This window comes from Medicago truncatula, chromosome 6 (genome assembly GCF_003473485.1).
Source record: "Medicago truncatula cultivar Jemalong A17 chromosome 6, MtrunA17r5.0-ANR, whole genome shotgun sequence".
In the NCBI taxonomy this organism is placed as follows: domain Eukaryota; kingdom Viridiplantae; phylum Streptophyta; class Magnoliopsida; order Fabales; family Fabaceae; genus Medicago; species Medicago truncatula.
In genome coordinates, this window is record NC_053047.1 from 1,862,648 (window position 1) to 1,875,102 (window position 12,455).

The 12,455-nt window shown below is 29.8% G+C and overlaps 1 protein-coding gene across 1 annotated transcript; it reads left to right on the plus strand.

The window, feature by feature from the left end:
- Window positions 1-1,884: 1,884 nt before the first annotated feature.
- Window positions 1,885-7,805, plus strand: LOC25495215 (alpha-dioxygenase 1). The gene is made up of 10 exons (XM_013595401.2): window positions 1,885-2,058; window positions 2,462-2,725; window positions 3,673-3,822; window positions 5,200-5,333; window positions 5,451-5,664; window positions 5,760-5,905; window positions 6,140-6,367; window positions 6,529-6,731; window positions 6,856-7,099; window positions 7,426-7,805. Exons 1-10 carry the CDS (start codon window positions 1,936-1,938, stop codon window positions 7,649-7,651), a joined length of 1,932 nt encoding a protein of 643 aa, XP_013450855.1. The 5' UTR covers window positions 1,885-1,935; the 3' UTR covers window positions 7,652-7,805.
- Window positions 7,806-12,455: the final 4,650 nt, after the last annotated feature.

The following is a 12,455-nucleotide window of genomic DNA, read 5'->3' on the forward strand; positions in this document are numbered from 1 at the left end:
ATAATTGAAAATGCTAACACGCTGTTATTCTGTCTTAATCAATATGAAACTTTTTTTAAGGATAACATATAGTTTAATTCGGTAAGGGAATATAGGGCTTTATTGCTTGTTTGATGTGTCTATGCAGGTTGATACTCATGACCGTTGAATTTGGATTCCATATTAAAATGCCGGTTATCCTGTTTTGGGTCATTATTGTCTTCGCACTCATTGAAGGTGTCTTTATTCGTTTGGAGGTTGTTTAGGAATAGATTGTCCACAAAGGACAATTTGTTCAGACGAGGCATGGAATCGACATGTCATTTGTTTCTGTTATGCAATTTTTTTTTTATATGTGGCCTTTAGTGCGTAATTGGCTTATTTTTCTTTGGCTAATCCAGCAGGTATTTTGGATCAATTTTTATAGTTTGGCAATATGGCAAGTGTCTCAAGATTAAGGCGCTCTTATATGACTCTCATATAGTTAGCGTGCACTTGGGTTATCTAAAAGGAAAGAAACAACAATATTTTTAATAAAACCAAGCAAGCACTTTAATTCAGTTTTTAGATGATATTAAGCTACTCTCTTTATGGTGGTTAAAGGCAAAATTTGAAAACATCGTATTCAATTATCATAACTAGTGCCTTAACCTTCTGACGTGTTCAGATATTGGCTAATCCTTATTGCATTTTTTTCCCTTTTGTAATTGATTCATTTGCCTCGCACACCTTGTGATGGGGGAAATGGTTTCTGGTATTAATATATTGCATTTTGACTTTTTCAAAACAAAAAAAAAATGAATTACATATAGTTATTCAGTCTTAAAAGTTTTTTTCTTTTTTAAAGGAAAGTTTTGTTATCAATTTTTAAAAGTATAAAACTTTTCTTTTAAATATAAAATTTCTTAACAAGTATCATCAAAGCACACGTTAACAAGATCCAAAGATAATTATCATAAATCGAGTTTATGGCCTAACACATTGAGTCAAAGAAAGACCTCTTTAACTTGCACAGATGACATTATTATCCACATGTTCACATGTGTTGAACTACTTGCTTTACTAAAATTAGTAATTAATAATTTCAAATAATATATTATAATTGTTTCAAAATTAATTTATAATATGGTTAATAATACGGACCACATACATCATTAAATGAATGAATTAAAAAAGTCAATTTTATTTATATTTAAAAACGAATGAAGTACTTGACAATTTATTAGCATTTTCCTTACTAATAATAATCGAGTCTATCACCTAACACCTTGAGTCAAAGAAAGACCTCCATAACTTGCACACGTGACAATATCAATTTTTGAACCCCTCGAACCCACATGTAGCATGTGTTGAACTACTTGATTTACTAAAATTAGTATTTAATAATTTCAAAATTGTTTCCCTCAAAAAAATAATTTCAAAATTGTTCATTTGTTTGGTTCCAAAGAATCAAAATCTATAGCAGCATATATAAATACATACATGATCCTATTCATAGAATCAAGATCCAGATATCAAATTGTTTATTTGATTATTTGTCCATATCCTATCTTGGTTTCTACACACAGGACTAGTTGATGTAAACAATGTGTAATCAAATGAATTATTGCCATTAGGTTGCTTGGAAATTAGAAGCAGCCTAATCTTTTAATCATTTTCTTCAACAAAAATACAAAAATTAACAAATCATCGCGATCCTCGTGGTTGTATTTTAATTTATTTTACTACTTTAGAATTATTCAATATAGTTATCATTTTCAATTACTCTTGTACGATTAAATTATTGAATATTATTTAGAATAAAAAAATGGTCACCTTCCTAGCAGCCAATGAGACCAAAATTGAAAAAGATAAACTTTTCAATTATCACTATTTTCCATCTATAAATACCCTATAGTTTTTCTTTATCAAACACACACACATTTCATCAAATTTAGTCCTGTATCAAGCAAAACCATGTGGTCTATAATAACGAATCCCATTAAAACCATCATTTCAAATATCATACACCATGCCATCCATAAAGATTTCCATGCAGCAGTGGCAAAAATGTCCATCATAGATGCTTTTCTCTTCCTTGTATAAATACTTTTCTTCATCATATCATATATATTGTTTTTGTTATTTTTCATAATTTAATCCTTGATAATTGGGAATATGGATCAAATTGTTATCGCATCAATGGTGTTTTTCTTTATAGAACCAGGTGGATAAGTCTATAAAACAAGGTGGATAAGCTGTTAAAACTGGAAAATAGTTATAACCTAGTTTATAGGGTTTGAATCAGGAAGAAGAAGAATAGAGAGAATTAAGTTATATTTAAAGTCTATTTACTAAAGTATTAAAATGTTTCATTTCATCTTGATAAAAAACTATTAACCAACTATACTAACAAATTACATATCTACTAATTTTTGTATAGTAATTTTTACTTTATTATGCTCATGAACCCTACTTACATTTTTTCTTATGGCATGTATAGATTGTACACTCCATTGACAAGTTGGGAATATGGCACCGTTTACCTGTTTTCTTAGGGCTAATATACTTGGCAATTAGGAGACATCTTCACCAAGAGTACAATCTCATCAATGTTGGAACAACACCTGTAGGGGTTAGGTCAAACCCTACTGATTTTCCATACAGAACTGCTGATGGAAGATATAATGATCCTTTTAATGAAAATGCTGGAAGCCAAGGATCTTTCTTTGGCAGAAACATTCTCCCTGTTGATCAGAAGAAAAAGGTACAAAATTGAAAGTTACACCATTGGCTATTTTAGACTTTTTTTATATTATTGACCTTTTCTTTTTTTGAGCAATTATTGACTATTTATAGTAAATAATATTAGTATGAGGTATATTCTCTTGTAAAAAATAATGTTAGTATATTATATTGGAAGTGGAGATCTAACAATTGACTATTGTTACTAACTCCCTCCCCTCACATAAGCTATCAAATAAACTTTATATCTGCCCCTTAAAATAAAGTAAACTATATATTATCTCTCTCCCAAAATATAAATATAAATTGGTCGACAAAAATTTATATATTTGATTTAAAATTTATACTAAATTCATCAACTTATATTAATTCATTTTTGCTTACATTTTAGAACAAGAGTATCTATTTTTCAAACTTACCAATTAGAGATATAAATTTAGACATGTGTAAAAAAATTATATATAAAATTAGAGATGTGAGAAAATTGAAATTATAGTCATACACTTTTAATGCATATATAAGAATTAATTACATATGAATACAAGACAAGCAGACAATAAACTGCACTATAATGCTTTTTTAGGAGTTGCTACAATTTTTTTTAGGAGGAAAGATGCTACAAATTTTGAAGATCATTTTAGTTTGTTCTATATAGCTTCTTTTAATAAACATTTTGTTCCTTAATTATCAAAGAAAGAAATTATAGAAGAATCTTATAATACTAATAAGATGTTTTAGGTAGCTAGTTAATGAACCTTTTTCGGTTAGCTCTTTTTTATTCCCTTGTTGAATATAAAAGCACAAGATGTGCATGTGCATGAATGTAAAACAACACTAGAAACAAGAGCTGCCGAAACCGAATAAAAGGTTAGCTACACAAAAAACACTATGATGAGTACATAATTTTCAAAGAATATATATAAATATTAATATTTTTGTTTGACCAAGAAAAATATTGTGTTTATGCAGTTGTTGAAACCAGACCCAATGGTGGTGGCAACAAAACTTCTAGAGAGGAGAACATATAAGGACACAGGGAAGCAATTCAATGTGATTGCAGCATCTTGGATTCAATTTATGATACATGACTGGATAGATCATATGGAAGACACTCAGCAGGTGCAAATGAATATTTTTTCTAAAAATAAATTGAATAAACATTCATTTTTTCCTACTTGGTATTCATCGGTGTCACGACGATATTTATTAGATATTTTTTATAATATTACTATGTAGCCTGGTAAAGTAAATTCTGTTATTTCATCGATGAATATGCCACATCATAAAAAACGATTTAAAAATTGACGGATATGTCACATCGTTAAAATGACTTAAAAATAAGATGAAAAAACTTGATTTTTATAGTGAAAAGACAAAATTTCTTTGTTTCAATCCCAAATACTAATAAAAACTAAATTAAATTAGATTCTCTTTGACAAAAATATCAAAATTTATCAATTTACTTGGTTAACCAAGAGTAGTTAATAAAGTCAACACATTATTTTTATCGCCAATTATGTTTAGACATCCTTAAATTTCATACAGATATTTAACATTTTATTTTAGTTTAGTTTTTCTTTTCTTGTCGAATCATTAACATTTTTTTTAAGTATTATCACATCATTAACTCATCACCTTAAATTTTCTAATTTTTTTCCCTATAAAGATATTTACACCAAAAAGTCTCCACCTAACGTTATGCTAATTTCATATACTCATCATTTTAGGAATTATACTAGTTTCTCAGTTTTTTCTAGAGAATACTACTAGTAGTGCCTTGAATTTTACACGTTACGTCTTTGGTTTTTTTTAATATATTTATGACGTTACATATCGAAAACATCATCATCATAAAATAATATAAGAGACGTAACAATGTAACACTACTAGAAAAAGCAAAATTAGCGAGGGAAATTAGTGACCGAAAAAATGAAATTCCTCACAAATTTTTTGGTCGCAAAATTTAATGACGGAATTAGAGAGGGATTTCATGTTTTCTCTCACTGAATATCCCTCACTAATTTTTGTTTTTTAGTAGTGTAACTCTATTTTTTTTAATGCTTACTCACGTGTTTTCTCCGATCTAGAATATAATTAAAAAAAAATAGCAATCAAAGTAGATGCATGTAGTTCAATTTTTTAACAAGATAGTACGTAAATCAACTTTGTATAACTTTTCTTTTTATCGGAACAAATACATATTAGCCACGTAAACACATATCCATGAATTATCTTGACCCCACAAATAAATTGCTCATTTTCATTGGTTTATAGGTAAATTATCCACCATTCTTCAAAGATAATTTAGAGGAAAAAAACCCGACAATAAAGTGTCAATTTAGTTTAGTGTTATATGGATGAAAAATCACGATTACGAATGACCTAAGTGTACTTATACAATTTATTAAACAATGTTTAAACTAAAATTTTATTGATAATGTTGTTGTTAATTTTCAAGAACATTTACAAATAATGTTTTATATTAATTACATACAGATTGAACTCATTGCACCAAGAGAAGTTGTAAACCAATGCCCACTTAAATCTTTCAAGTTCTTCAAGACAAAGGAAATCCCAACTGGCTTCTATGAGGTCCAGACCGGACATGCAAACATCCGTACACCTTGGTGGTAAGAATTTTTCTAAATCAGAGACAAAAACATATTTAATCCTAAATTATATAAATTTAAGACCTTTTAAATTGAACTTACACATGACATGACATGAATGAAACTATATGATAATAGGGATGGAAGTGTGATATATGGAAGCAATCAAGAAGTTTTGGACAAAGTGAGGACTTTCAAAGATGGTAAAATCAAAATATCAAAGGAAGGTGAACTTCTTCATAATGAAGATGGAACAGCAATTTCAGGTGACATTCGTAATAGTTGGGCTGGTGTCACAACTTTGCAGACCCTTTTTGTTCTAGAACACAATGCTGTGTGTGATTCTCTTAAGGTATATGCATATTATATACATTAAACAAATCTATAAAATGATATAATAAAATATAAAAAAACTAACATATATATTTGATAATTGTACTCTATTAGAAGGAATACCCAGACTTGGAAGATGAAGATCTTTATCGCTATGCTAGACTGGTAACTTCAGCTGTGATAGCAAAGATTCACACCATAGATTGGACTGTGGAGCTTCTTAAAACTGACACTTTGCTTGGAGGCATGCGCGCCAATTGGTAAGAACACATGCAGTGATTTTCACTGTCGTTATTACTTCATATACGTCTCATTACGGGTCATTGCAAAACTATGTATTTAATATAAAATGCACAAGTTTTAATATTAACTTGTTAGTTTTGATTTCTTAATTTATGCAAGTTTGCACATGATAGAAAAACCTTTAGTTTTTTTTTTTTTTTATGTTGATTGCATTAATTTATGTCATGATACTAAAAGTTCAATTGTTTTAGGTATGGATTACTGGGAAAGAAATTCAAGGACACATTTGGGCATTCCGGAAACTCCATATTGAGTGGATTTGTGGGCATGAAGAGAGCAGAAAATCATGGTGTTCCATACTCTTTAACTGAGGAATTTGCTAGTGTCTATAGAATGCATCCACTCCTGCCTGATTTCCTGCACTTGAGAGACACATCTGCCTCTCCTGGGCCTAACAAATCTCCGCCATTAATCAAAGAGTATGACAATATATTATGATTTTTACATCATCATAACTATTACGCCCTCTGGTCTTAAAATATAAGAGAAGATTCTCTTTTCAAGTTCATTGAATAAATGATGTATTTAGTTCACATTATAATCTATAAAAAAAGTCTCTCTTTTCTATGGTATTATATAGGATTCCTATGAACGATTTGATCGGACTACAAGGAGAGAAGACCTTGATAGAGATAGGAGTTCAAAAACAATTGGTATCAATGGGTCACCAAGCTTGTGGGGCCCTAGAACTTTGGAACTATCCATCATGGCTCAGAAACCTAGTACCACATAACATGGATGGCACAGAAAGATCTGATCATGTGGACTTAGCTGCTCTTGAAAGTATGATATATGAACCTCACCTTTATTTTTAAGAATTTCATTTTTTTTTTTTTTTTTGGGTTACATAGGCCATTTCTTATCTTATATTGAATTGACTTATAATGTGATCATATAAATGGTGCAGTTTACAGGGATAGAGAGAGAGGTGTAGCAAGATATAACCAATTCAGGAGAGGACTATTCATGATACCTATTTCTAAATGGGAAGATTTAACAGATGATAAGGAAGTTATAAAAGTATTGGAAGAGATATATGGTGATGATGTTGAGGAGCTTGATGTGCTTGTAGGTCTCATGGCAGAGAAGAAGATAAAGGGTTTTGCAATTAGTGAGACAGCTTTTTTAATCTTCCTTCTCATGGCATCTAGGTAAAATCGAACTAAATTTTTTATTTTATTTTATTGATGTCTATACCATTTACGAGGGGTAACCTTGGTGCAACTGGTAAAGTTGTTGTCATCTGACTGGAAGGTCGCGGATTGAAGTCATGTAAACAACCTCTTGTGTAAAAAACAGGGTAAGGCTGCGTACAATACACCGAATGGTGGGACCCCATCCTGGATCTTGTGTATGCGGGAGTTTTTGTGCACCGTGTTGCCCTTTTTTTATATATCTATACCTCTTTTATATCTAAATGTTTAGGGTTTAAGCTTTTATAAAATTGAATTTGATTGAACTTTAATGCACTTTGCAGGAGGCTAGAGGGTGATAGATTTTTCACAAGCAACTACAATGAGGAGACATACACTGAAAAGGGTTTGAAATGGGTGAACACAACTGAAACCTTAAAGGATGTGATTGATCGTCACTACCCAAAAATGACAAACAAATGGTTGAATGCTTCAAGTGCTTTCTCTGTTTGGGATGCACCACCAAACAAACACAACCCTATTCCAATTTACTTGCGTGTTCCTAGTTAATCAATTTAAGTTAGCATTATATCTATGTTGTATTTGTGTTTATACATACACATTTATGTTTATGTGTATGTATTGGTGTTTATTTATTTGTTGATTTGTATCTTTCAAAATAATCATCTGTCCGTTCAAGAATAAAATCATGTTTTGTATTTCAGTTGATGGGTGTTCCACTAGTTTTTTATTTGTATTATGATGTTTCTAAGTTAATATAATGATGCTTAAACTGTAAACTTAACGTTGCACTACAACATAATTAAGATTTGGTAACATTTGATAATTGTAACTAAATCAAGAAAAATATTACTGATAAAATTTAATAACATTTGAGCAATTGCTAGGTAAAACCTTTGTTATTAAATATCTTTAGTTACATTTTATAGTATTATCTGTAACAATTAAAATATGTCGCAAAATGTTACATTATTGTAACATCTTTTGTATCATATAAAAAAATGTTACATTCATAATTTTTTAAAAGTTGTAAAAAAATGTGGCAAAATTGTATAGACAAAAAAATTGTGAATCTATAAAAAAAATTATTCCATTGAAATAAATTAGAAAAAAAGTGGATGTTGTAGTCAATCAACCACAATTAATATAGAAATCACGGAACAGGTATTTTTACACAACCTAGACAAATCATAGTACTATATTTCGATCAACAAGTTTGGATAACAAGCCATGAAATAAGATGTCCTAACTAAACCTATTTATCACTTTTTCCACAAAATAAAAAATAAAAAACTAGCCATGAGGGAATCTAAGCAAGCTAATGATGCAACCCAATTCTTCTTGGTTGTACTTTCAATTGTTTGATAAGTTTGCAACACCATCTTAATTAATAGTTTCACTTGGAGCAACAAATATCTTCTAGCCGCAAGTATTTAGAAGGAATGTGAGAACACAAACAAAATAAAAGTAAATTTGAGGTATAAGTGATTGAACCAAATCTGATAATCACAAAAAAAAATTGAGATATAAAGATGGAGCAGAATTTACCTTTTCTAAAAACAAGCAACAAAAGTCTATTGATTTAAGTGTTACTACTTTCTAAACAGAGTAAGGATCTGATAATGCATAAACCAATGTTTTAATGATATATAATATCCAACATTTTTAAACCCATGCATTGTTTTTCTTTTGGTTACAAAAACCCATGCATTGTTGAACAAAACTACCTCAATTAAAATAAGTTTTGATAATATAACTAAGGCTTAAATATGTGTATAGTCCTTGCAAATAGACCGTGGTTGAATTTTAGTCCTTGTACTTACTAATCCTCCTAATTTACCACTGCAAATATTAATCACTTAAAATTTGGTCCGAATTATGATTTTTTGATGAGGTGGAGAGTCATTAGCGACGTTGCGCTATGTATCAAGTGGTGACTGGGTATGAGCGATGCCACGTCAGTAGAACAGACTTGAAAGATCATTTTTGCCCTTAATGAGAAAGCTTATGCTGAAAAGATGGGTTTGCCCCTGTCTTCATCTTCTTCTCATTCCTATTCTTCTTACTGGATGTGCAACTCTCCTTCCTTCTTCTCTCCCATGAACCTTAACAATCAGAATAAAACAAAATTAATTCTCAAAATTAGAAAAAGAAAAACAGTTAAAGTCTTAAGTTCCCATCATTATTTTCTACATAAATTGTGTTTCTTGTCACTAGTTGCTTCAATCTAGCATGTAATAATAGTAGGATTTCTCTCTCTTTTTTTCCTTAATATCTCTTGTGAACCGTCACCAAAACTCTAATTTCTCCTTCTTCGTCCATAAAAGAGGGATGATTTTAAGTTAAAAATTTACTCAAAATCACCCCTCTAACTCGTTTTTCTCTTTCCCTCTTATTGAAATAAGTGATTTTTGCATTTATTTTGTTTTTTATTTTGTGATTTTGTCGTCTAAGTACAACGTTGGTTTGTCTGTCGTCTTTGTGCGGCGTTGTTTGTCTTTCTTGTGTCGTTCAGGTAATTGTTTGGTTCAAATTGTCATATCAGCTTCGATCCAATGCGGATCCAATCAATAATTTTGGCGTCGTCCACGTTGCATATCCGAAGACATGAATATTCTGAAGATTTGAATATAGTACTATGTGTGGGCTTTTGTGTTTTGTTGTTTTATGCTATTAACATATTTGCAGCGAACTTGTATTGTATCAATGTACTCTATCAATTTGGATAAATGAATATCATTTATTTTTGTAAAAAAATATATATATATTATAGTAGAGTTTCATTATCCAATGATTAATTTTTTTTTTTAAGTTCACCCATGCTGAAAGAGTTGTCACACTGTCTCACACTGGACCGAGCCTCAACAAATATTTTTATCAATGTTTATAACTTTGTCAAATTCCCATTAAAGCAAGAAAATTGCTCTTCACGTTTTTTATTTTTTATTTTGTTTATTCTCTTAATTCAACGTGAATTAACTCACGTTCGATATTTTTTATGTTGGCATTTTTATAATTGGTTCAATCATTTTTTAAATCAATTCAACCGATCTTAAAAATGTCTGTGTATACTAATTCATGCTGAAAAACGTCAAACATGAACTAAGTGACATTGAATTAAGGGAATGACTAAAATCAAAAGGGAAAAGAGCGATTCTCTTAAAGCAAGGTAAGGGTGTGAGCAGAACGTGGGCATGGGAAGGAACAGATCCATCACATTCAGCATTCTGCAATTTAATTCCAACCACAATAATTACAAGAGATTTACTTTTCCCACCTTATGACCTTCTCCTGCACACTGTAAAATTTTCAAAAATGCCCTTGTGGAGTTCGGATTTTAAAATCCGAATTCATTTTTACTATTTCGGATTTTATAATTCGGAAAATTCTTATGTATAATCAGTCATCAGACTCTCACATTTCGGCAGTTTTGACTTTTGCTTTTAAAAACAACAAAAAAACTAAGTAAAAAATGCTTAAAACTTATCAAATAAAATCATAAAAAACAAAAATACCACAAAAAATTCTAAAAATCAAATAAAACTAATGCAAAAAATTTCGGATTTTTCTAAGAATATGAAAAATTAAAAAAAAAAATTTAAAAAGGGGTCTAAACGTTGGAATTTTGGATTTTGAGGGGCGGAGTCCCGTAAGAAGTTTCAAGGCAATCCGATCAAATAACCCGAAAATCCGATTTTTGAATAAAAACAGGTAACAATGTCCCAAAACAGAAGGATGAGAGTTAGGAAGATTAATATTATCCCTAAAATGACTATCCATGTTACAAACATGTTTAGAATTTGTGCCGATACAGTTCGGATTATATAATCTGAATTGTTTTCACTTGAAAAATGGGGTTTAGGGGTGTTCAGATTATATAATCCGGAAAATTTATGTAACGCACCCTAGTTTTTGAAGTTTTCGGATTACAAAATCCGGAAAAATCCGTAACTCATTTTTTCACCCTTTGTCAAAAGAAAAACACCATTCCGGATTATAAAATCCGAAAACTCAAAGACATTATTGAAAAAAAAATAGGACGCACGAGGAAACACACAGGATGGAAAAAAATAAGGAAAATTCTACGGTGAAGTCATAAGAATGACTTTTTTTGGTGAAGTTAACACTATAACATCAAAAATGTAATGAGTAACACCCCACTGTTTGTAGAATGACATCAAAAGTTCAGCCCTCATAGTATCATGAATTCATCAAGTTAACAAGACTACACTTAATATAATTTTATCATACCTTGTTCTAAGCGTAACACCCTACAAAGTGTAACACTTAAGACTATCACATAATATCATCAACTCTATTTGCATGTTAAAGATTCCAACGATAAAATAGTACATGTAAGTCCAAGATGTTACAAGCATTATTAGATGAATATACTATTGATCATTAATCAGTAATCAACAATTTAAAAATGAATCAAACATTAAAATCAAAATTAACTTTTTTCAAAAAAGTCAGTTTCCTGACTGCACCGTAGAAGCTCCAAGTAAGAAAATCTCTAATTACAATAGGTTAATATTGGGAACAAAATAATAAAAGAGGTAATGGATACTGTTTTTGGCATGGAATCTGATAATGCCAAATTCGTGGCATACCGTTTTGTTCAAATATGATATGATACATAAATACAATAATGTCACCATCTTAGATGTCTTTGATATTTTAATCAATACTCCATAAGTAATTGAAATATTGAATAAACACAAAAAAAAAAAAAAAAAAAAAAAAAAAAAAAAAAAAACTCATTTGTCAAGAAAATAATCATGAATCCATCATTGTCAGAACAACATTGAATCAATACAAAAAAACGTGTCGAAATGTAACAAAGAAAGTGCAGGATTTGAGAAATAAATCATCCAATGAATCTTTTTCTTTCAAAAAGAAAATCATCAAATGAATCTTTTGAAAGATATACTGTCAAAGACTCAAAATGAATTATAAAAGTTAGATATGAGAACAAAAATATTCTCAATGAAATGTTTATTACATCAACATTTTTCCCCCTAGATTTAACCGAGTAGATAAAAAGATATTTTCAAAAGATGCCGGAATTAAAACCAAAATGTGCTACAATGGAAGGGACAAAACATATTTAAACTTTTTCTTTTACATTTGAATGTAATGGTCGAGCATCTATAACTGAGATATTTTTTTTTGGTACCTAAGTGGGTCTCACGTATATATAACTTATTTATAATTTTTTTAATAATAATACTAATAAGCACTCAATTCCTTCAACTCATCATCTCATACAAATTTCTTAAGTAGGATCCATTAATCAATTATCATTAATTTTATATCATTACATTTAAAAAATTAAATATTAAAAAAAATG